Here is a 24,193-nt window from a genome sequence, read left to right on the forward strand (position 1 = left end):
TGTTCAGGAATGAAAAACCACAGAACCCGGGAAGATGTGTTAAATTGTATGTACAACTACGAAGGACTTTCAGAATGCGCAGAATTTTTCAGCTCTACGATGGCAAATGAAATTATTGTCTTTCTCAGATCATTCACCGCGACCTTGCCGCTCGTAACGTCTTGGTTGGGGAAAAGGAAACTTGCAAAGTAACCGACTTTGGAATGGTCAGAGACGTGAACCAGGAAAACATCTACGAAAGGAAGACAAAGGTTCCTGCTACATGCAGCTTTCTCTCATATTAATTTTTGAGAAGCTTTAGGACTTCTCCTCTAGCTTCTGTACTCACTCGTTTTTCTTTATTTTTCTCTGATTTTAAAGAGCCGACTCCCAGTTAAATGGACTGCTTATGAGGCACTCTTGTTTGGACGATACACTACAAAAAGTGATGTGTGAGTAAAAACAGAGAGAGACAAAAACAATGAACACTGTCAAAGTATGGATTACGATTCATTTGTATTTCGTTAGACATTATTGAACTTTACAAAACAACTGAGATACTACGCACGCTCTGATTGGTCAAAAGAGTTGCCAAACCTATGTTGTATTGTACCGCTAAACCACGGTTCCCGATCCATGGCAGCTCTACGCGGTAACTAGAGAACTCGGAACTCTAGCGATCTCAAATGTAATAAACAGTTGTGCCTTTCACTGGCTGAGATATCAATAATACGAATATCTTTCCATTCATCATATACATGGAAATTTGCAAGGAAAAAAAGGACCAGAAGTTGGTCGTCATATAAAGCTTTATCTTTTTTTCCAGGGCAAAAATTTTACGCCGACTCCGGTTGCGCTTGAGATTAAAATTAAAGAAGTTTTAAACCCTTTTTTCGGCTGCTTTCCACGGTCTGTGGAGGACGAAGTTAGCTGGGCTTGACTGATCAATTTAGGTTGTCAAAAAAGCAGGGGAAAGATTGATCTCTATCAGAAATTTTGAGTTGAAACCCAATGCATGCACGCATAACACGATAAACGAATTTGGTTTCCATAAGCTTAGCTTTCAAGCAATAGTTTTTATTTAGCAAAATACAGAGAAACACAGACTTCATATCCTTCAGCATAAGTAAATAAAATCTGACTAAATTTCGGAAGCAGCGTTTCTGAAACTAACCTTTATTCCATTCGCAGAACTTTTGAAAGTTGCCGTTAAACACAGCGTTGAATCACTTCGCCAAGCATATAAAGTTTGGACTACTTGCACAATTTTCGTGCAGCCTTTTACTTTCGTGATGACCGATTCCACCAACGAATCCTTGCTTTTCCCCGTCAAAATACTTTGAGTTAATTAATATACTTTTTGCCTTTCACCGATAATCGTTTCCTTTCCTTTCTTAAAACTTTCTTAGCGTGAAATTTTTTCGCCGCTTTGCTCTGCGGCTTTCGTGTCCGGCGCGGAGACTGTGCTTTCATTCTTCCAGTCGCTGTGATTGGTTTGTCGCGTCATCTCATGAATTGGATGAGAATAAGCAACTTGATCACGAAAATACAATAAATGTTCCTCTCATTGACAGACTTTTTCCATACTTATTTCATAAAAGCGATAGACCACACTTTCTATGGGTTTACCGGCGCAATAAACCACTTGGGATGTTGGGAGAACACTCGAAAAGCTTGTCAATCACTCGCCTAACGGCTCGTGATTCACAAGCTTTTCTCGTGTTCTACCAACATCCCGCGTGGTTTATTGCGCCAGTAAACCCATAGAAAGGGTGGTCTTTTGCTTAAATAGACGACTCGCGAATCATAGTCCACAGCTTTGTATATATTTACAACCATTGTTTTGGTTTTGAAACATAGGTGGAGTTTTGGAATTGTACTTTACGAGATCTTTACCATAGGTATGTTTCACTGTTGTATTGTGGCACCAGGTTTTTTAGTAAACAGATTGTTATGTTTATTACCCCGTTAGTATGATCACCGACGGGCCATGAAAATTTGATTGTTCTAAATTGTGTGAGGTCTTAACGGATATATCACATGAAGACACGATTTATCTTTCGCTGCAGTTCAGATATATGATCTACATATATTCATTTTATTTGCATTCTTCTCCATCTACGGGTATATTACGAACTCACAACGTGACCAGCTCCCAGTCATATCGCACTTTTAACCAATTGTTCTTAATGACGCTTCTGGAAGGCAGATATAGTTAAAAGAAAAGAACCCTCAATCAGTACATACAATATTAACGATGGAAAAAGGTTATCAAGGTTGGGATTTTAGAATGTGGCCGTTGCCCGTATGGAAGGGGTGGCCGCATTAACGCGGTCTTCTTATAAGATGGTGTGTGGGCGTGCTAACGAGGTGACCGTAAGGCTGGGTTCCACTATAATTGTATTCTACTGGTTAATTTAGGTTTGGTGACAGTTATCGCATAGGAATTCACGAAGCCTGACTCTAGCTGGGTGTTCTTTGCCTCTGTCTAGGTGGCTCGCCTTACCCGCTAATGGATGTCAGAAAAATGGCAGATATCCTTAATCGTGGCTACAGGATGCCTAAACCAAGCCATGTGGATGAGACTCTGTAAGTAATTTGGGGCTTACGTAGCCGTGGTGTAACCAAATTGAAAAGCTTTTATCAAAGCTTTGATAGCTAATGGGTTCAGTCCTTCTCTGGTTATTCATATTGACTTTTTCCATAAAATTACATATGCGTGATTGCAGGAATCTCTTTTAATCAGTATCATTTTGCAGTTACAAGATTATGCAAGACTGCTGGCGAGAAGATCCTGATGATCGTCCAACGTTTGAAAATCTTAGAGACGAATTGAAGGAAATGGAGAACCAGTACCAGGTAGCCTGTGAACATCCGCTCTCTCTTCTCAAAATTCTCCATTCCTTTATTCAGTGGCACTGCCCTTGCCGACGACATGAGTGATTTTTCAAGTTAATCGAAAAAATATATGCTTATCATGACATGGTAATTATTATTTCACATAAGCTATAACTGTTTGAAAAATAAGCGAATGCAGTCATACTTTTGTTTGTTTTCAAACTAAAAGCCACACACAGTACAAAGGCATTTCTCGATCAAAGTTTGCTGCCGTTAGTTTTTTTGTAAACTTATTTTCGAAAAAGTTGATATTTTTAGCGAGTTTGGAATATAATTTAAAAAGTACTAAAACACTCTGAAGTGACCCATTTAGTGACTTCAATCTTATTTTTCACAGAGGTTCATCAACTTGAAAGATTATGACAAGAAACTCTATGAGAATGTGGAAGATTTGATGTTCTAGATCATAGAGATGTGCATCGTGTTATCGTTTGCATATTCTGACAGCAAGAGTATGATGCAAAATTGATTTTTTAGATAGTACTAGTTTCATGTAGCCAGTAAATAGTATAATTAAGTAGAAGATGCATGATATTTGAACGTATTTTTCTAAACTTTGTTAGATTAAGAAACAATGAACAAATTAAGAATGAGCATTCCTTCCTCTTCTATACCATCAAAGGGGAAGGGCAGTATGATATTAGAGTGGTTTAGCTGTATGCTTCCTTCAAGAAGCACGCGAGTTAGATTTGTATCCTGTTTTGAACCGGGCGTATATCCATAGACTTTTTGTGGGAACAACAAAATCAACCACCATGCAGAAATGGCCAATGCCTTCTCAGCGTTGGTGTGCTAAAACGGTCTAATCTGTCTGCTAACTTGATCTGTCTGTAGTGTTTCTTAGTCGTATATGTATGTTCTAGACTCGCAATTTTGACGTGGTCGTAAAAGCACTGCACTTCGCTCAAGCATCAGTGTTCTAACCAAGTTTTTAAGAATTCTCAGTTTTTAAAAACATTTGTAAAACCTTTAAGCTTATCTAGGCCCATGAGTTTTTTAGCTTGATATATCGAAGCAGTTATTCCAAAGCTTTCTTGGCAAAGGTTAGGCTTTAATTGAACTCCCTGGTTTAGAATCCAGAGATTTAATATACAGCAAGGATGTACATGTAAGACGAAATTTTGAATAAACGTAATGGTTTGAACCCAAGAGTATCAGAAGATCATTTTTGTGTGAGTAGTCTCGAGAACGTCAATTACGAACCGTACGTAATAATCCTTAATTAAGTAACATGCTCCAAAATACCGTGATTTTAAGGCCACAACTCTAAAATCTGACGTTTATTAATCAATCTGCCAAACAAGGATGCCCAGTTTGCGATCTAGAGCGTTCTTTAATCAAAGTGGCAATGAGCCACTCAACTTGGAAAATGAATCGTCTGTAAACAGTGAAAATGTTGATGCCACTGACTTGAGGTCTTAATGCGTAGGTTAAGTTAAAGTTAAAGCCCACTGGCAATACCAAACGGTAAGAGAATACACGAGGAGATGTGACACCGTTGGAAACATGCATGAAGTTATTGGTGATCCTCGTCCGAGACAATTACACGGCTTCTTTTCCGATCAGCAAAGCAAGTATAACTGGATTCACATTTTCATTCCTATTTTTTTCGTTCTCGGGCGATATCAGTGATTTTTTTTTCTTTCTTTGTTAACTTTTAATAATAACAATCATAATCATAATCATAGTAATCATAATAATCATAATCATGATAATAATATCATGGGTGACAAATTACTCCTTAATTTTGGCGCGAAATTTTAGCGCTAATTCATAATTTCACATTTGAAATTACAAAATTGCCATGGCAACATCTCTTGTATCTCGACCAGTGCCAAGATGGCGTCGAGATTTTAGACGGTGACCATTGAAGAAGTTACGGAATTAACAGAAGCGGCAGAGAACTTAAATATGCGAAAGAGCACAATTAACTGGGTGAGGGTTTTTGAGAAGTGGTATGACGAAAATAGCCTTGAGAAAAACCTAGAGATGATTCTTCCTGAGCAGCTGGATAAAGTACTCGAGCGGTTTGAAGCCTCCGTGTGTAAACAGGACGCAACTGATTAGGAACCTGGGTCCCTAAAAGTGATGCAAGCAGCCCTTGACCGCCATTTGAAAGAAAAAAGTTGTTCTTTTTCGATTATAAGGGACAGATAATTTTTCAATTCCCGAAAAGTTCTTGAGGGAAAGGCGCGTAAGCTAAGAAATGAAGGTAAACAAAAATTAAAAAATAAGTCAAGAAGTCTAACCAGAGAGGAAGAAGAAGCTTTGTGGGAAAGCGGGCAGCTTGGAAATTCATCTCCACGATCACTCTTGAATACAATGTGGTGGCTGCTCTCACAGCATTTCGGCCTGCGTGGCTGCCAAGAGCATTACACAATGAATGTGGAGGATTTCACGCTCAATAAAGACGACAACGGTTACGAGTTTGTAACCTTCGCAGAAAGCCCGACAAAAACACGGCAAGGAGGTTTACGAGTTCAGACGAGGTCTGTACTACCCAAAATGTTCGCAACCGGTGAATCACGATGTCCTGTGGCTCTTTTCAAGAGTTACCTGTCCAAGAGGCCTGAAGATTTAAAATTATCTGGTCCGTTCTACTTAGCGTGCATTGACAACCCCACCACAACAGACGTATGGTACAAGAAGAACCGAATGGGTAAAAATACCATCAGTAAACTTATGAAATGCGTGAAAGAAAACTCACTGCTACAAGATATGTGTCCTGAGAAAAGATTATCCAACCACTCAGTTCAGAAAAGGGTGGTCAGAAAGCTGAAGGCCAAGGGAGTTCCAAAATCCGAAATAATAACAATAACTGGCCATGGACAAGAACAAAGAGTTGAAGCCGACGACTCCGAGAACGAAGGCGAGCAGCGACAGCTGTCTAACATCATTGATGGCAAAGAAATCCACTTTAACCAGACAACCAGTCGAGTTCCCCTTCAGCCGCTAATTCAGTCCACTGCAGCGGTGAGTAGTGGCCACGTCTACAATTTCCACAACTTCATGCACAACAAGCGGTGATGTATAATTTGTCCGCAACCATGCTCCTTGCCAGCTCTGAAGGTTTTTCAACTTTGCGCATTTTCGCTTGACTTTCATTTAGGCAAGTTTTCTTAGACCATAAAGTAAATTTTTAGTGATAATTTCACCTCAAAACAAACTGTCAAAATTTTCTATGGCCTCGTGCAAAATTTTAGTTTCAGCGCATTTCAAAGGCCGCCGTTGTCATTTCATTCATCAGTTCACGACGAATAAGAGCCAATCATTTAAGACAGATTTTACAGTTGCCTTAATTTTGAAACATTATGAACAAGCACGAAGAATTCGAAAGGTATTGTTTGTGAAGAAACTCAGAAAATTACGAACTTTAGCAATGATGTATGCTTTAAACTAAAACTATATTCTTCTTAATGTTCTCGGTTTTCGATAGAATAAGCCAGTAAAAGAACTTACGGTTGTGAGCGTAATTTGCCGCCCAGGATATTAAGTGGTAATCAAATGGTTTTCTCGTGAAACTAGGAAATAATTTCACGCGCGTTTCGTCAAAATTCTGATAATTTCCCGAGCCTTAATTTCACGCGCGTTTTGTCAAAATTCTGATAATTTCCCGTGCCTTTAGGCTCGGGAAATTATCAGAATTTTGACAAAACGCGCGTGAAATTATTTTATAATTTCATGAGAAAACCATTTTATTACACATAGTAATAAAATAAATCTCGCTAAATTCAGTTTTGCCCAGGAAATTTTTATACAAAAGTGATGAACCATGTCATTTAATCGAATTGGACTTTCCGCTGTGTAAAGCTCGGGGAAAGGCTGATTTGCTGAAAATCAAACCGAAACCCAAGCTAAGGGCGAGGAAAACAGCTTTGAATTGCAACACCTTGTCGCGTGCACTCAATACAAATATTTCGAAAAATCATTCTAATTTATCACCGCTAGAACTAAGCTACCATTTATGCTATGTGTTGGATATCCAGAGAGAAGACAGAGGAAGTTAACTGGGCGTGGTTACCGCAAATGCTTTAGATGCTTTTTTTTCGTATATTCAGTCGACGTCATGTTAATCTTATTGTAAGTTTTCCATTTTGTTCATGGAAGGCATGGGATAAAATGATTATCAATGTTTATGTCGTGGAGCACTTTTAATATTCCACTCCTCGTTTGATTTGTCTTTTAATAAACACTGTTCTAATAGATCATGTATCTACTGATAAATCGCTTCGCTCGTGAGTTATTCCATGGTCATCTCACTCTAAACCATTGCATAACTATTATACACTATGTGGGCTTGAAGAACTCCAACAAATCCTTGAATTTCAAATGGGGAGGTCCGATAAAGTATGTAAATGTAAACTAACAAAATAAAGCACCAGTCCATCCCATATGGTGTTTAAAATGACTCGGTAAGACATTGCCTGGATTCTTAACCGAATAATGAACCTAATCTCTACTTATGGCTTATGAAATCTTTACATTTACTGACTCCTCGTAATGCATGCAACCTAACAAGACTTAACTAATTACACTGTATAAACATCAAAACATCAAAACATCAAGTTTCCGTACTGTTTGCCATTTACGTACTTTTAATTTGGCCGTAAAAACAATCGTTTTGTATGAAAACAAATTTGTCGAAATTTTCGCTACCAAACAATATGTGCACCATCATATTATAATAATTAACATGAAACATTTGCTTGCGGATAAGATTGTTCTGTTTTTCGCTGACAATCTAATGTTAAATTATCTTGTTGCATTACGGGTTGCGTGACAATATCCGGGCATGTGCCGAGAGGTCATGGGGCTAAATCAAAGGATATCCCATCAACGGGCATACGTTAATATTGCACAGTCAATTGCTGGCCTCTCATTCAATTCTTTGACTCACTAGGGAAGGAATGTTTTTCCCCTGCCATTCCTTCCCTATCTTGTCCTCTCAGCAAGGCTCTAAGTTGTTGTTTTGCAGTTTCGTTTTTGAGTGCCCTCACTTTAACTGAGCCAGAAAAATATCTAATTTTGTTCCCTGTCAATTGATCATGATCTCAAAACATGATTTTATTAAAGCGGCTATGGGACTTTGTTCACAGCCATTTAATTCCAACATCGGTTTGTTCTGATATTGTGTCGTGGCGCAGCAAACAAGCTTCAGGATATGCAGCACTGATTTATGTGTAGATGGGGGGAAGGGGAAAACATAATGTCTAGTCTAGATTAACGGATTGAATTTCAGGCTCTGTGTTTGCATTGGTTGCGCGTTCAGTTCCAAGTTTCGTTTTCTGCAGAACACGTTTATTGTTCTTTTTACTTCCTCTTTGATGTCTGTTTTAAGGTAGAATATTTCCGTGGCCTCGCACAACTTCAAAACATTTTTACACATTGAATAATAAACTTTCAATGAATAATAGACAATAAAGAAGAAGGCAACGAAAAGAATCATTTTTAATGCCGTGGAACTGCGCTTATTTTTGACCTTTGTATTGGATCTTTCTTTCGATTTGCTCTTGGGCTGTAATTTTTGTCTTCTAGCAATGATGCTTACGCGAACAGCAGCAACAAAAATAAGTAGACATGGAAGTGCTTCAAAGATGACCAACAGTATAGGCAGAATAAACATTAATGTTTTCCGTTTATGAACGTCATAGAGTGGAATGAAAACAACTCCGCACAAAACAGCTGGAACAAGCCAAGACAGTGTTATCGACATCACCACAACCCTCTCAGACACTTTGCTTCTGTGATAAATGGGCGACGTAATCGCGAGTTAACGGTCGACTGTCATGGCACACAGATTACAAACTGACGAGTAAATGAAGATCCAACGAAATGATTTCATGAGGCTGGTGTGACAGGAAAACCAACGCTCACAGAAAAACAGAGGCGGATACATACTTAACCCCACAAGAAAATCAGCTACAGCAAGAGATATGATGAACCAGCTGAGCTTGCTTGAGCGCAGACGTTTTCTTGAGACAATGAAGATTACTATGAAGCAGTTGCCAAACAACGTTGTTATTGTCAAAATCCAAGCAAATATCTGGAACAAAAAGGGAGACATCTTTTTTACGTATCACGGAGCTTGTTTGCCGCGAAAGCTACAGCTAGAGGTCTTCCCGGATATCAAACAAATACGCAAAATAAGAACAGTTGAAGCTTAATCAAGCAGTTTCATTTTCGTGGTTTCGAAACCTCCTTTTATGGCAGTGTTAGATATTTTATGGCCACATTTGGATTAGCAGAGCAATAGATTTGAATCTATTTAAATAATAACATGAAGTTGCATTTTTTACATTCACAACAACGATTTATGCTAACTTCCACCAGCAACATTGATGATAGAGCGTTTGACTCATATGACCAAATATGGATTTACTTGTTCGCCATCTGGAGCCCTTCCCTAATCTTACTTCTAACAAAGAGCTATTTTGAAAAGAAACGTCTTTCGTTTCCGACATGATCGGTTTGTTTGGAAATCCGGGGAGACCTGGCTTTAGAATACACTGCACGAGAAGCTGATGGGCACCATGACTCATTATTACATTAATTGTCACAGGGTTGTTTTTGCAATGTGGTAACTTTATTAAATTCTATGCCTGGGATAATGCATAGACGAATTGCATAAAGCGATCGTTGGTAACGTCATTGTTTACATTTTTCGTCATTAACATACGACGTTGCACCGAGAAGGCATCATGCTGGATATGAATTGACTCCAAACATTGAAAGAGCTTTGGCTCTCTTAATGCACTATTCAAAGAGAAACTGGATTTCAAAAACCACAAAATGTTTGGGTGGTAAAAGTGTTAGTGTGGTAGTCATCCATACCTGGTAAATTTTGAGATTTTACACCTGCTTCGCACAAAAGGCATCTAGGGTATCAGATCAGATTCCTTGGGACAGTGAATGGTGCTAACCCTTTCAATTTTCAGAACTGATATTTTTTGTAGCTTGCTCAGAAACTGAAACGCTCATGCTAATAAGGGAAATATTGTAAACAAAGATTTCTCGATATGGAAACTAAGCAATGCAAGTGTCGTTAGGTTTAAAACTAGTAATAGTTCTCAGTAAAGCTGCCTCCGTTTTCTTCTTTTTACTTTGTGAACTTTAGTTTTTGCTCCGAGGCGCGCAGGGTTGAGTGAGTAAGTAAGTAAGTAAGTAAAGATTTAAAGAGGGTAGCACTAATCGTCCGATTAGTGTAAATATCGTCCGATATTTAAAGAGGGTAGCACTAATCGCACTAATCACACTAATCGTATCGTTTGCGTAATCGATATGACTTCCCGTCATATCGATTACGCAAACGGGATTCCTTCATCAGCTGACACGAAAGAGTGGTTCAGAAGGACAGAAAAGAAGATATTGTAGAGTGTTGGAGCCAGCACACAACCTTGTTTCACGCCTCTGTTGGGGCCGAATGCCTCAGACATGCTTCCATCATATCATATAAACAATATCACCCATAATGCTATAACTTAGGTAATTTATCATGTATTTGATTAAAAAAATCAACTAACTGAACTAAACCAACACATGCTATTTAAGGTGGCTGGTACCAGTTTTCTCGCGCTGGGAGTAGATCATCATAGTGCATCACGCGTGAGTAACACGCACGATAGAGGCATGAGATTTAAAACCCGAAAGACCAAAACAAATATGACAGCGCGCGGCTTTTTCCGCGCAAGGTCACTTTTGTATTGTTGGAGACGAAATTCGCATATAAAGGAGGCTTTACCTGCTAGAACAACTTAAGTCAACTCTGTTTTTTTAAGAAAAATTGTTTCGGGAATTCAATGTTTCCCAAATTTCAAAGGCAACTCGATCGATCGTGACAGCCACCGGGAGCGTATAAAGGACTCGCAAAACATAGCAAATCTACCCAGAATTTGTGTAAAAATCCTACAGAGTAAGCCCAGGAGGTTGTCTTAAACGACAACTACAACTGTAAATGATGTTTCAGCTGCAAACAGAACAAAACGCCTGTTCGGAGCCCGCTCGCCCGCGCGGGCACACGAAACAGTCAGCGGTAGTCAAAACGGCTCATGAGCAACTGCTGATCCTATAAAGTCTGGATTTTTGAATCGTGACTACGCCCGTGGGAATAACGGAACTCGCGAAGGCTTTTACATGAAAACAAGCCCGGTGACCCCTTTTTATTATATTGTTTTAATATAATATTATCATTGAGAAGAAACGTCAGAAAAAAAATTAAAAAATCCTACGGAAGGAAATTTGCACCTTGTACAAATTGTCGTTTTTCCAAGTTTACAAGAAATCGGCTCCGTAAAATTATTTTAAAATTGTTGTACATTTTCATTTTCAGTTGCCAAAAGTTATTGATTAAAAAAAACTCGGAGTCACCGGGTTACTTTTTGAGTTATTAGTGACATAAGCGAAAAATCAGGTCTGAGAAGTCCTTTTAAAATGTTGCCATGGTAACTGCTGAAGACAAAATAACAGCTGTTTTAGGTCAAGTACAAATTATATAATCCAAACCTACAAAAATATTACAGTGGCCCCGGTCTGTCTTTTTGCTCTATTCTTACAAAGTTATGAGCCGTCAAAAACCTGAAAACTGGTCCGAGCCACCTTAAGGTTACCGTATACCTTCAGGGGTGTCTCACGTCCAAGCGATGTAGCGCGTCCGGTTTAAGCTGTAGATACCTAAACTCCTATATCAAATTAAAGCTTATAGAGCTGGCTATCAAACCATACCAAAAATTTTGAAATAAAATGAAGTGCCGATTTTTTCACGGCCACTAAATGCGAGCGTCCTAATCACCTTTTGGAAGCTACAAGTCAAAGCGAATTTTGTTTTTCGCCAATTTATTTTTTTCCTCGGTTTCAGGACAAAAAGCGCTAAAAAAGCGTGTCTGCGTTTTGCCATATTAAAAAGTAAAAAGTTACAGAACATTTTCAAAATAGGATTTAAAAAATGTGAAGTGATCGTACAAAAATTGCTCTCGGAGAAAAAATATTTCGAAATAAACAATTCGCAGACGCGTTTTTGGTTTTTATATGTTAATCTAGCTACTGTTCAAATGTGAGGGCAATCAAACAAATCCCCTTTGAGTTGTAACTCTTTAAAGTGTCTGCTTCAAGCGAAAAAATTTATTCGAGAAAACAGCGCTAAGAAAAATCTCTTGCTTCGCAAACAAACTCCGCCCACAAACGCCTTCAACTGGGTTCTCAGATCACTGAGCCAATCAGCGCTTGGAAAGTTTACTACCATTAACTCGCGGTGAAATTTACGCGTGAATCTCGAAAAAACCCTTGTGTTTCGCAATGCGCTCAAGGCGGAGAGATAATTTTTCTGTAGCTCGGTTTTTCTTGAAGCTGGTCTGGCAAAATGGGGAAGACGAAAAAGGATACGAACGCTAGAGTGGCTGAGCGACGAGAACAAACTGAACAAAAGAAAGCGTGGCGGAGCAAATGTGCATGGATAATATTCCAATGGATCTCAATGAGTTGGGCGATTCATCGGTATCGGACTCAACAAAAGAGTCAATGTACACGTCGCTGTTATAGCTGTCGAGTTCCCAAACTTTTACAGAATCTTTCTCTACTCTCGACTCGATCTTTTTGCCCGCTTGATACGATAGCTACAGCTTCATCCGCGAGGCCAACTTTCGCTTCTTCACTCATTGATGTGTTTTCATTCGTTCTTCGCTTTTTCGAACTGGTAAACAGAGTTTTCCGTGGTCCATGTTTACTTATAACTTAATAGAATTACATCTAATACGAAAAATGCTTGGATCTGAGTAGCCAGCCAATTCGTGGTATCCATATATTCCCGCGAAAGTAGTCTCGGTTGATTGCGTACACGTTATATGGCTGTCAATCAAGAGGGAACTTTTACTTCCGGCCGTAACGTAAAACCTCCATTTCTCCGCCAATATTGAGTTTTTTTCAATTTTGTTTTCAGAAATTAGAGATTACTCTTCGACCATTACTTTGAACCAAAAATCCAAATTTGAAGAAAATTGCCGATCTGAAGGTATACTGTAACCTTAACTCATTCTATTCCAAACAGTTTCAAAAGACACATTTAAGGACGTTCAGGCGAAAATTTTCCAGTCGATAGATTTTTTTTTTATTTCTACTGCGGTCAGATAGTGAGTTATTTGTGTCAGAAAAATTGAGGGTCACCGACTTCGTTTCAGAGATAAAGTGTGTGAAAAACTACTGTGATTTTGAAAACAAATAATTGGCGCACGTAAATTGGCATTGTCTACAGGGGTTTATAGTTAGAAATATCGAAGGTGAATCAACGTAGGGAAACGATCTTAGTCATATTTTGTAGAAGCTAAAGCTGGTCTGTTCGTAAATAATTCCTAGTGTTGCCATCCTTTATATAGGACTTAACCCTGGAAGAAGCATTTGAAACCGCCGAACAGCTAAACGAAGGGCTAAACAGAACGGAACTAGATAGTGCATTTTGCAAAAATTTCAAACTTTTAATCGATAGATTTTCTTCATTTTTTTTGCTGATCGTAGAAAATCGGTAGGGTAAATGATCCATCAAAAGCAAAATAGCGGTCACCGAACGTTCAAGATCGTTAAATCCAGGCAAAGCTATAGCTATAGGGCCATCTGCCCTATCATTGTTCACTTTATTACCCTAGGGCGCGCTGGATGGATGCGTAGCGTGTGAATTTGCGTGCGCAGTAAGGATGCACGCGCAGAAACAATTAGCGCGAACCTCCTTAAGGTATCAGTATACACCAAATGACCATCATTCGTTGCCGCCGCCTTACGGTCGGACGTTTGACGCAGACCCCGGTGAAGCATATATTTTCTGAAAGCTTAAGAATTGTAGATTACGAAAGTTTATAATCCATCAAATATTTTGGCCCGCGCGCGATTGGTCTAAACTCGTAACGTGACTGAATATGCCAGCTAAAACTGGGGAACAGTTCGAGTGATATTCCCCAAGTAATGCTTAGAATCTGATACTAAACGTCTTCCTCGTCCAGTGCAAATAGCTTCTCCTGCTCGAAGCAGGAATCTTTGTCGCTAGCAAGCGAACGCATTAGCCCGAATGTTTTTGAAACCTTTTTCCCCTAGCTTTTTCCGCCGTGGCGCTTTCTTCGCACTTGCAAATGGACACGAACTTCTGCCTTTCTTCGCCGACATATTTCAGCTTAAATTTAACAATCTACAAACGGACAACGTTCAGAGCAGCTCTTCGTTTACCAAACACAAACGTCTGACAATCGTTCAACGCGGCAATGTGCCACGTAACTTTTTTGATCCAAGTTTACATCTTGTGACAACTTGTTGACATTTACCAATTAGAGGTACTAAATGTAAAGAAACGTTTTTCGTTTATATCTTTGCTTAGAACCAATCTTTTTCCGTTGAATGTTTTGGAATGAAAGATCGCAATAAGATATATATTAGTCCACTTCTGGCCCTCTCTCTCTCTGTCACGCAACTTAAAGGAGAGAGGGTCCAGGGACAATTGTCTGCGCATGCTCGTAATTTTAGCTAGTTTCCTAGATAATCGTTACTGCGCATGTACAACGAGATAAGACGAAAACGAAAACAGAAGGGAAGCGGTGGCGGACGTCGGCAAAAAGAAAATAATATTTTCCGAATTCGATCGTGTTTGTTCTATGTTTGGTTAGTTGTACTGAACAATTTCCTCATCTTCAAAAGAAGCAAATGCTGGGAGCGTCACGCAAATTCTTGAAAAGCAAAGGGGTTATGATTAATTCAGAAACACTGGATACGAGAGAGAGGGGAGTGAGAAAAGGCTAAATCTTGGGTAATTACGATAACCAACCGCCAATATAATACTTTTGCATTTGTTCCGATTTCTATGATTTATGGGCCTTTTTTAATTTACTTATTTATTTTTTTTTAAACAGGTTAAATGTTCGATCCTCTATAATTAAAGCAAAGTCTCCTGCCACAACAAAAATTTGTTTTAAATAGGAATAACTGTATACTACAGTGCTAGAACTGACCCTTACTGATTAAAGAAAAATCATAATTTCAGTTAGTGTTTAAAAAAACACCGGTTCGGAACAAGAAAAATTTCCATTAGGCTCAGTCAAATCCGAGTGCGAATGGATGGTCGAAAAGGACAAGTTTGGTCCTTCGCAACGGGCTACCTAAAACAATGAAGGGTTTTAGGACGTCTGGTGTTTGTTTATTCAATAATGAGAAATAAATTGTTGTCTATGTTAGATCATTCACCGCGACCTTGCCGCTCGAAACGTCTTGGTTAGGGAACAGGAGATTTGCAAAGTAACCGACTTTGGAATGGCCAGAGACGTGAACCAGGATAACATCTACGAAACGAAAACAAAGGTTCCTGCCTCATGCAGCCTTTGCACATATGAATTTTTGAAACGTTTTGTGTCTTTAACCCTTATTCCTGTATTTACAAGTTTTTTTTTTTCTATTTTTTATGACTTTGAAGAGCCGACTCCCAGTTAAATGGACTGCTTACGAGGCACTCTTGTTTGGACGATACACTACAAAAAGTGATGTGTAAGTAAAAACGTAAAAGGCAATGAACTCAGCATAAAAATATGGATTGCAACTTAGTAGTTTTGTATTCAGTTAAAAATTATAGAACTAGGCGAATTGGGAATGGTAGTCCTATGCCTTAAATGTCTAACAGTTCTTTTTTTTTTTCTATTTATAACGCAGGTGGAGTTTTGGAATTGTACTTTTCGAGATCTTTACCATAGGTATGGCGGAGTGTAGTAGTGGGGCACAGATTTTCCAATAAACAGATTGTTATGTTTATTTTTATTTTAAATTGCATTCGACCTGGGTGACTCAATAATGTTTTGCAGTATGCGAGAATCATATCGCATGACGATTCACATAGTAACCTGACACTAGCTTGATGTTTTATTTCTCTATCTAGGTGGCTCGCCCTATCCGCGAATGGAGCCCCGAAAAATGGCAAATATCCTAAATCGTGGCTACAGGATGCCTAAACCAAGCCATGTGGATGAAGACCTGTAAGACGTTTTGACATTATTATCTTTATATTTAACCGTAATACACTTGTATTTACCAAATAATTGAAGAGTTTTCATCAAAGCTTTGATTGCTGACGGGTTAAAGTTATTTTGAACTTTGCATGTCTTCTTTTTTAGTTTATCATAATCATCATATACGAGATCTCAAGACCGGATCTCTTTTATATTTGCAGGTACAAGATCATGCAAAACTGTTGGAGAGAAGATCCTGATGATCGCCCAACGTTTGAGATTCTTCGAGACAATTTAAAGGAATTGGAAAATCAGCACCAGGTAAAATACGAGAAGCTTATTTAGTAAAAAAGTTTTAAAACTCCGTATTCTAATGGAAATAACTACTCGTGAATGTAGGTAATTAAATTGAGAAATTTTTATCATTCTGACTTTAATTATGGTCTAAGATATTATTATTGTCTCAGAGGGTGATTATATGAACAATTCAGCTTGGCTAAGGCAGGGTGGGGAGCTTTTGGGAGAAGGGGGGGGGGGGGGGAATTTTGTGGCAAGTGAATAATGAAATTTCAACCTGGGCTAAAATATATGTCAAATTACTTCATAGGTGAATGTCATAATGAGAAAGACTCATACATTACTCATCGTTAAATTAAATTTACTTTTGAAATTTCATTCCGATTACATGGGCTTTTTAGCCTTTCTATCTGGGTTGCGAATTCAGCCCAGTGTCTCAACCAAGCCTCCCTCCTTAGACTGAAATTTCAGCACCTGGAGACTAGATGTGTTCACTGTAGAACAAAAAAATCGCAGTATAAGAACATTCTCGATAAAATGTTGCTAACGTAGAATATGTTTAACGATAGTTAAACAGTTGATAAAATTAATGTCGGTATATAGATCGGTCTGTCTGTTTGTCCATTCCACCTTCCGTCCGTACCCTTCACCAACCATTTATCTGTCTTTCTGTCTGTCTTTTTGTCTGGGTGTCTGGCTGGCTGACTGGCTGGCTGTCGGTCCGTCTATCGCAATTTCTGACAACTATATAAATGGGAACACGCGCATTATGAGAAATCGAATCAGTTTGAATTTTATTGCACATATTTCCAAAATAAAACGTACAGAAAATGGCGCATTTATGTTGAATTGCTCAACACACTTTCCCCTCGGTGGTTGTGCTACTCTTGCTTAAAAAAAAAATTGTCTCACTTGGCTATTTTTTTTTTTTAACAGAGAATAATTAACATGCAAGAATATGACAAGAGACTCTACGAAAATGTGGAAGATCTGATGGCTTAAAGTTGCGCTGCTGTGCGTGTCGTTATGTTCTGTGGCATAGTTAAATTGTTAGAGAATAATCGAAACTAGCAATCTATGAATGAAGAAAGACTCTTACGTATTGACCCTTTTGAATTCTAACCCGTCTTCCCCGTGTAAGACGTCAAATGGTTATCATTATTACCAGTGTTTTTCAATAATAGTGGTATTTATGTCACTCCAGCAATAACAACAACAAACAAAAACATATTTGGACAAGCTAGTCGAAAATTGAAACGCCCCGAAATTTTTCCGGCCTCCTGACGAACAACTAGGCCTCGCCAGGTCCGTTAAAGACGGAGTGTACTTCCCGCGGAGTTGTCCGTTGGGGTTACGTGTACCTTTTATCACGTTTCAGAGCTCCTTGACCCTCCAACCATGGAGATTATTTTTCTTGAACATTTACATCCATTCATCCGAAAAACATAAACATTTTCAAAATGTTTGTTTTTAATTATGTAGAAACAAAATTTTGACAACTTGATAAAGTTGAAGTGCAGTTAAGTAGAGTGAGTTACTGGTAAAGTGATCAAAATATCTGCAACATGTGTCGAACAGTTTGTTTTTAAAAATAAACAACAATGTCAAATATAAATATAAACCATTCAAATGCTAAAGCAAGTATTCACAACAAAATCAAAGATGTTATGAGCAGACCGTGCAAATCAAGCCTAGTTAATTTTCTAGAAGCTTCATATAATTTTTTGAGACTGCTGTTGTTGCATCGAGGGAACTGAAAACTTTCCATCTGCTCTTGTTGCTACTTAGTTTGTTCTAGCAAGATTTTCAGCATATCCTGATGTTGTTTTCTGGACTTATCTTCCCGTTTACCCTCAACTTCAACTCGTCGCTTTTGCAGCTCCAATTCTTCCTCTTTCCACCTCTAAACAAGATCATTTTTTTCGCGCGAATATGCAATTGTTTCACCTCCACTTCTGCGACTTCTTTGCTTTGGTTTCAGAATCTCCTCCTCTTCATTCCGCTGCCTTTTCTGTGTTCTGCCTAAACTTTCTAGAGCTCTGTCTCTCATTTCCACTACTTTTGCGTTCTCAACTTTCTTCTTATCGTTTTCCACGGTGTCTTCAGCTGCAGCTTTTTCAGCTATTTCTTCCAGAGCCTTTTCCACTTCACTCAAATCACATTCGATTCCACTTGCCTTCTTTTCTTTCATCTTTGCTTCAAATTTCTCGCTCAGCAGTGTATATCTTGCTCTAATGGCAAGCTTACTGACTTTGAACCTGGCAAGCTTAAGGCCGTTCAGATTTGAAGTATATATGAAATAATTCATATTTGAACTGCGGTAGTAGATGAAAGTGAAGTATGATCATCGCAGTAAATTTTCCAATTTAAGCAACTGGAAACAAGAAGCCTGAAAAAAAAAAAAAAAAAAAAATCAGGGCTTCAACGGGATTCGAACTCGTGACCTCCGCGATACCGGTGCGATGCTCTACCAACTGAGCTATGAAGCCACACATTGGGAGCGAGGTCAATTAATTGAGTTCATATCTTCCCGTGAGTGAAATGATGTGAAGTATATATGAAATAATTCATATTTGAACTGCGGTAGTAGATGAAAGTGAAGTATGATCATCGCAGTAAATTTTCCAATTTAAGCAACTGGAAACAAGAAGCCTGAAAAAAAAAAAAAAATCAGGGCTTTAACGGGATTCGAACTCGTGACCTCCGCGATACCGGTGCGATGCTCTACCAACTGAGCTATGAAGCCACACATTGGGAGCGAGGTCAATTGATTGACTTCATATCTTCCCGTGAGTGAAATGATGTGAAGTATATATGAAATAATTCATATTTGAACTGCGGTAGTAGATGAAAGTGAAGTATGATCATCGCAGTAAATTTTCCAATTTAAGCAACTGGAAACAAGAAGCCTGAAAAAAATCAGGGCTTCAACGGGATTCGAAGCCCTGATTTTTTTTTATTTCATATATACTTCACATCATTTCACTCACGGGAAGATATGAACTCAATTAATTGACCTCGCTCCCAATGTGTGGCTTCATAGCTCAGTTGGTAGAGCATCGCACCGGTATCGCGGAGGTCACGAGTTCGAATCCCGTTGAAGCCCTGATTTTTTTCAGGCTTCTTCTTTCCAGTTGCTTAAATTGGAAAATTTACTGCGATGATCATACTTCACTTTCGCCGTTCAGATTGTTTGCAATTTTTTTTCCCCAGATTTGGTCTCTAGAAATGCTTCCTTCTTTGTACTTAAAGGGTTCAAGCACTAAAAGTTCTTGACGCAAGTAGTTGTTATGTTCCTCCGTCCACTCCATGTTTGATTTGAAAAATCATAATGATATCTAGCTTCAACAAACTATTCCTCAAACAAACTTGGGTAAATTATTTAATTAAATTTCTGGTTTTGCTTTCATTAAGTAGGAAAAATGAATTGAAAACAACTTACTGAACTGTTTTCTTTGAGTGCGTTTCGATTGAAGCTTATTTGCAGACACGAACTTTCGAAGCTGTTTAGGAGGAGAAAGAAATCACTCAATTCTCGCCTTTAAATGAGTTCTGCAACCAATTTACATTTGTCACAAGCTAGGACAAATGTTGTCACTTCATTATATCTTTTATTATATGGCTTTGGCTTGTGGCCGATATAACGAACGCTCTGATTGGCTAAGAGCGAGATCTGAGCGGTCATTATGCAGCCGTAATGCCCACGGGCCGATCACGGATTATGCAAATTAGGAAGCGCCCGGCTCTGAAAATTCAAGCGCATCGAAACAATGAAAGCCGATTGAAAGAGAAAGTAAGTTTAATCCGGTAGCTAAAAGTCTAGAGATTTTCCCTTAATAAAATTTATATGGAAGTCGTTTTTGACTTACCAGCCGGTAACCTTGGCGGGCGTTAGTGAAAAACAATCAAAGTGTGCCGAGTCTTAAGTAAAGCTAAAATCGCTAAGTGAAAACAGCATCGGCAGATCTGTCATGCATCCTGAGCAGAACACCACGAAGAAACTTATAAGTCACCATCTTAGTGATAACAATTACCGAAATATTGAACTCCGTCACAGTTCTCATCAAATAGTTTCCCTAGATCGCCTTAACACAAGCAAGTGTAAATCAGCTTCCAGGATCAGCAGATGTAAACAATCGGGCGGTTTCTGTCGGTAGCAGTGTTTCTCATAACTGCAGGACGTTTTAGACGTTCACAAGGCTTGAAAAGTTCATCCATAAATCCCAGAATGAAGAAGGCGAAGATATGTTGTCGAAAGCGAATGCGAAGATCGAGTTGTTCTGAGCAGTGCATTCTGAAGCATTAGTATTTTCTTTCACTGAAAGACAGTGGGTTTGGACTATTTTGGAGCACTTTATGTCTTTTCTACATGGGTTGACGTTTCGCCACAAAAGTCGAAAAAACTCCCCCACCAAGTTGTGGCACCAAGATACTAAAATACCTTTTTGAGGCTGTGACAATCATTTTTCCCGTAAAGTGTTTTTACGGAATACGTAATACAGTGGTAAAACTCAGTGACTCTGTAGTTTTGGTCTGGGTTCGAGACGATGAATGAATCGGTAGACGCGCGCATCGCCTAATGTAGATTGCCGACTTCCGCTCGAATTTTTTTTCTTTGCTTTAATTCATGAGCCATATAATAAACAACTCAATAACCTCGACCGTTCGGTTCTTACCGGAAAATCTCAAACCTCGGCCAACGGTATTGACCTCCCTATCGCTCGGTCAATACGGCAAGGTCTCAGTTTGAGATTTTCCCGTAACGACCTCACTCTCGGTCATTAAGTAATTGTTATTGCACAACATATTAGAACCTGCTTTGGTCGGACACCCTGTATTAAATGGACACCATTGAAGTCCGCTTAATACAGGTTTCACTGTTCTGGTAAATAGCTTCTCTCGTGCGATATTCCATGGCCATCTCACTCGAGACCATTGCAAAACCATTATATCGGCTGGAAGAACTCGATCAAATTCTTGAATTCATCGATTGAGCCTAATCTCTACTGATGGCTTATAAAATCTTTACATTCACTGACTCCTTGTAATGCATGCAACCTAACAAGAAATAATATTTGTTATTCATGTTCCTGAAAAGTCAAAATGGAGAGTCCCAAAAAAGTATGTAAATGTGAACACATAACAAAATAAAGCACCAGTCTGAGTTTCTATAAACAGTCCAGCCCCCTATGATGTTTAATAATTTAAAAAAAAATGACTCGGTAAGCAATTGCTTCGATTGTAACCCGATTAAAGTCAGTGCACTCAAACAATCTTTTCCAAGCAGATTTTTCCCGCTTCATAAAAAAAAATCATAGAAAGGGGTTACAGATTTCTTCGATATCAAGAATCTTCAATGCACAGAGAGCAGGATGTACCAATTTATTAAACGAATATAAGATGCATATGATTTAAAACATTTTTAACTTATTACACTGTACATATTTCGTAGCTGTATAAACATCAAAACATCAAGTTTCCTTACTGTTTGCCATATATACGTACTTCTAATTTGGCTGTGAAAAAATAACCTTTTTGTATGAAAACAAATTTATTGATATTTTCGCTACCAAACAATATGTGCATCATCATCTTGTAACAATTCAGAGTTAAAGCCGTTTACCTAAAGACTAGTCTAGATTAACAGATTGAACCTCAGGCTCTGTGTTTGGTTGCGTGCTCAGTTCCAAGTTCCGTTTTCTACAGAACACGTTTATTTTTCTTTTTACTTCCTCTTTGATGTCTCTTTTAAAGTAGGCGTATGCAAAGGGATTTACGGCGGAGTTAGCAATCAGGAAGAGTCGACGAATCATCTGGAACACTTCCGTGTCTTCGCATAATTTCAAAACATTTTTACACATTGAATAATAAACTTCCAGTGAATAACAGACAATAAAGATGAAGGCGACGAAAAGTATCATTTTTAAAGCTGTGGAACCGCGCTTATTTTTAACCTCTGTTTTAGACTTTTCTTTCGATTTGTCCCTGTGCTGTAATTTTTGTCTTCTGGCAATGATGCTGACGCGAACAGCAGCAACAAAAATAAGTAGACAGGGAAGTACTTCAAAGATGACCAACAGTATGGGCAGTACAAACTCTAATGTTTTTCGTTTATGAGCGTAGTAGAGAGGAATGAAAACAACACCACGCAAAACAACCACAACAAGCCAAGAGAGTGTTATCCATACCACCACAACCCTCTCAGACACCTTGGTTCTGTGGTAAATGGGCGACGTAATTGCGAGATAACGGTCGACTGTCATGGCACACAGATTACAAATGGATGAGTAGATGAAGATCCAACGAAATGATTTCATGAGGCTGGTGTGACAGGAAAACCAATGCCCACAGAAAAACAGAGGAGGATACAAACTTAACCCCACAAGGAAATCAGCGACAGCAAGAGAAATGATGAACCAGTTGAGCTTGCTTGAGCGCAGACGTTTTCTTGAGACGATGATGATTATTATGAAGCAGTTGCCAAACAACGTTGTTATTGTCAAAATCCAAGCAAAGATCGTGAACAAGGTGGGAGACATTTTTTTATGTATCACGGAGCTTGTTTGCCGCCAAAGCTATAGCTAGAATTCTTCCCGGATATCGAACAAATATGCAAATTAGGAGCAACTGAAGCTTAATCAAGCAGTTTCATTTTCGTGGTTTCGAAACCTTCTTTTACGGCAGTGTCACAGATAATTTATGGCCACATTTGGATTAGCAGAGCAATAAATTTGAATCTATTTAAATAACAATATCAAGTTACATTTATTACATTCACAACAACGATTTATGCTAACTTCCACCAGCAACATTGATGATACAGCGTTTGACTCATGTAACCAAATATGGATTTATTTGTTCGCCATCTGGTGCTCTTCCTGAATCTTAGTTCTAACAAGGAGCTATTTTCAAAAGAAATTTGTTTCGTTACGGATATTGTTAGTTTGTTTGGAATTCTGGGGAGACCTGGCTTTAGAATAAGCTGCACGAGAAGCTGATGGGCGTCATTTCTCATTATTACATTAATGAATAACTCTTTGTCTCAGGGTTGTTTTGCAATGTAATAACTTTATTAATTCTATGCCTGGGATAATGCATAGAGGAATCGCTCAAAGCGATCCTTGGTGACGTCATTGTTTACAGTTTTCCAAATTAACATAAGACTTTGCGCAGAGAAGGGATCATGCTGAATATGAATTGACTCCAACTGTTAGGAGGCTGTCTCTGTAAAAACGGACCACTGATTTTACTTCGAAAATTCGATTTTTCTCAGAATCTGGGATTTCGAAGCCCTTATCTAGTCAATCACTAAATTGAATTTTATTTGATTAAAAATTCTAATTGACTTTCTCTATGAGTGGTTGAAGTTCGGTTGGCTCGACACAAGTTTCGTGCATGCCGAAACAGGAAAAATAGCACATATTGTCGGCGCTCTAAAAAAAATTAATATTCGCTCAAAAGACCCAATTCTTTTTTTGGGGTTTGTTTCTTTTTTTCTTTTTTTAACGATAGATATATCATAGCAGTTTGTTTAGCCATGTTGCATATAATTCAATGTTGTCCCTTCAACGGTTAAAAAGAGGATTTTCTACCCGCTCAATCGAGTTTTGAACCAAACACGAAAATAGCTCTACTTTGAAGGCACGTTTTCCAAATGTGGCACCTTTTTGAAACTCCTGAACTACATGAATAGAAAGTATAAATGACCCTTAATCTAAAACAATAACAAAATTCGTCTACTCGTTAGGTTTTCAAAACTAACGACCGCTTAAAGTTCAGAGAATTTTGAAAATATTCCAGTGAGTAACTAAAATACTCGCCCTCGTAAATACTCCAGTAAATTCACGTAAATCTCTTACCTGGCTTCAAGATTAAAGTTTTGGTCCTTTGTAGCGATCCTTGAAACCTAGGTAGCATTAAAACTGCCAGATTTTCCTTCCAGCTGTAGGTTTGCATACAAGGTACATTTATACGTTCCTCATCTGTGTCGAGCGTGACGGTCACATACTTTGATGTCCTTTGTATTACTGACCATTGTTGTCCTCGAAGCTGGTTTAATC

General features: G+C 38.6%; 3 protein-coding genes and 1 pseudogene across 7 annotated transcripts in view; 2 read left to right on the forward strand and 2 right to left on the reverse strand.

Annotated features, from left to right (window-relative positions):
• LOC145492363 (tyrosine kinase receptor Cad96Ca-like) overlaps nt 1-3,797 on the forward strand; it is a 6,685-nt gene extending 2,888 nt beyond the window's left edge. For 2 of the 5 annotated variants that reach the window (XM_081471806.1, XM_081471808.1), the window contains 6 exons: nt 129-251; nt 361-431; nt 1,840-1,880; nt 2,472-2,568; nt 2,739-2,838; nt 3,215-3,797. In XM_081471806.1, the coding sequence (XP_081327932.1) occupies nt 129-251; nt 361-431; nt 1,840-1,880; nt 2,472-2,568; nt 2,739-2,838; nt 3,215-3,280 (498 nt within the window). In that variant the 3' untranslated portion in view covers nt 3,281-3,797. Of the gene's footprint in view, nt 1-128; nt 252-360; nt 432-1,839; nt 1,881-2,471; nt 2,569-2,738; nt 3,128-3,214 lie in introns of those variants that run through there. The other 3 variants (XM_081471805.1, XM_081471809.1, XM_081471807.1) reach the window with 2 other exon arrangements.
• A 3,796-nt stretch (nt 3,798-7,593) lies between these two features.
• LOC145492422 (uncharacterized) lies at nt 7,594-10,001 on the reverse strand (annotated as a pseudogene).
• Nucleotides 10,002-11,783: 1,782 nt separating this feature from the next.
• LOC145492516 (tyrosine-protein kinase SRK3-like) lies at nt 11,784-17,572 on the forward strand. The gene is made up of 5 exons (XM_081471983.1): nt 11,784-15,381; nt 15,544-15,584; nt 15,767-15,863; nt 16,058-16,157; nt 17,070-17,572. Exons 1-5 carry the CDS (start codon nt 15,299-15,301, stop codon nt 17,133-17,135), a joined length of 387 nt encoding a protein of 128 aa, XP_081328109.1. The 5' UTR covers nt 11,784-15,298; the 3' UTR covers nt 17,136-17,572.
• Nucleotides 17,573-20,007: 2,435 nt separating this feature from the next.
• LOC145492413 (trace amine-associated receptor 8a-like) lies at nt 20,008-23,604 on the reverse strand. Its single transcript, XM_081471862.1, has one exon. It carries the CDS (start codon nt 22,670-22,672, stop codon nt 21,764-21,766), a length of 909 nt encoding a protein of 302 aa, XP_081327988.1. The 5' UTR covers nt 22,673-23,604; the 3' UTR covers nt 20,008-21,763.
• Nucleotides 23,605-24,193: the final 589 nt, after the last annotated feature.

The sequence above is a fragment of the Orbicella franksi genome, chromosome 7 (genome assembly GCF_964199315.1).
Source record: "Orbicella franksi chromosome 7, jaOrbFran1.1, whole genome shotgun sequence".
Taxonomy (NCBI): domain Eukaryota; kingdom Metazoa; phylum Cnidaria; class Anthozoa; order Scleractinia; family Merulinidae; genus Orbicella; species Orbicella franksi.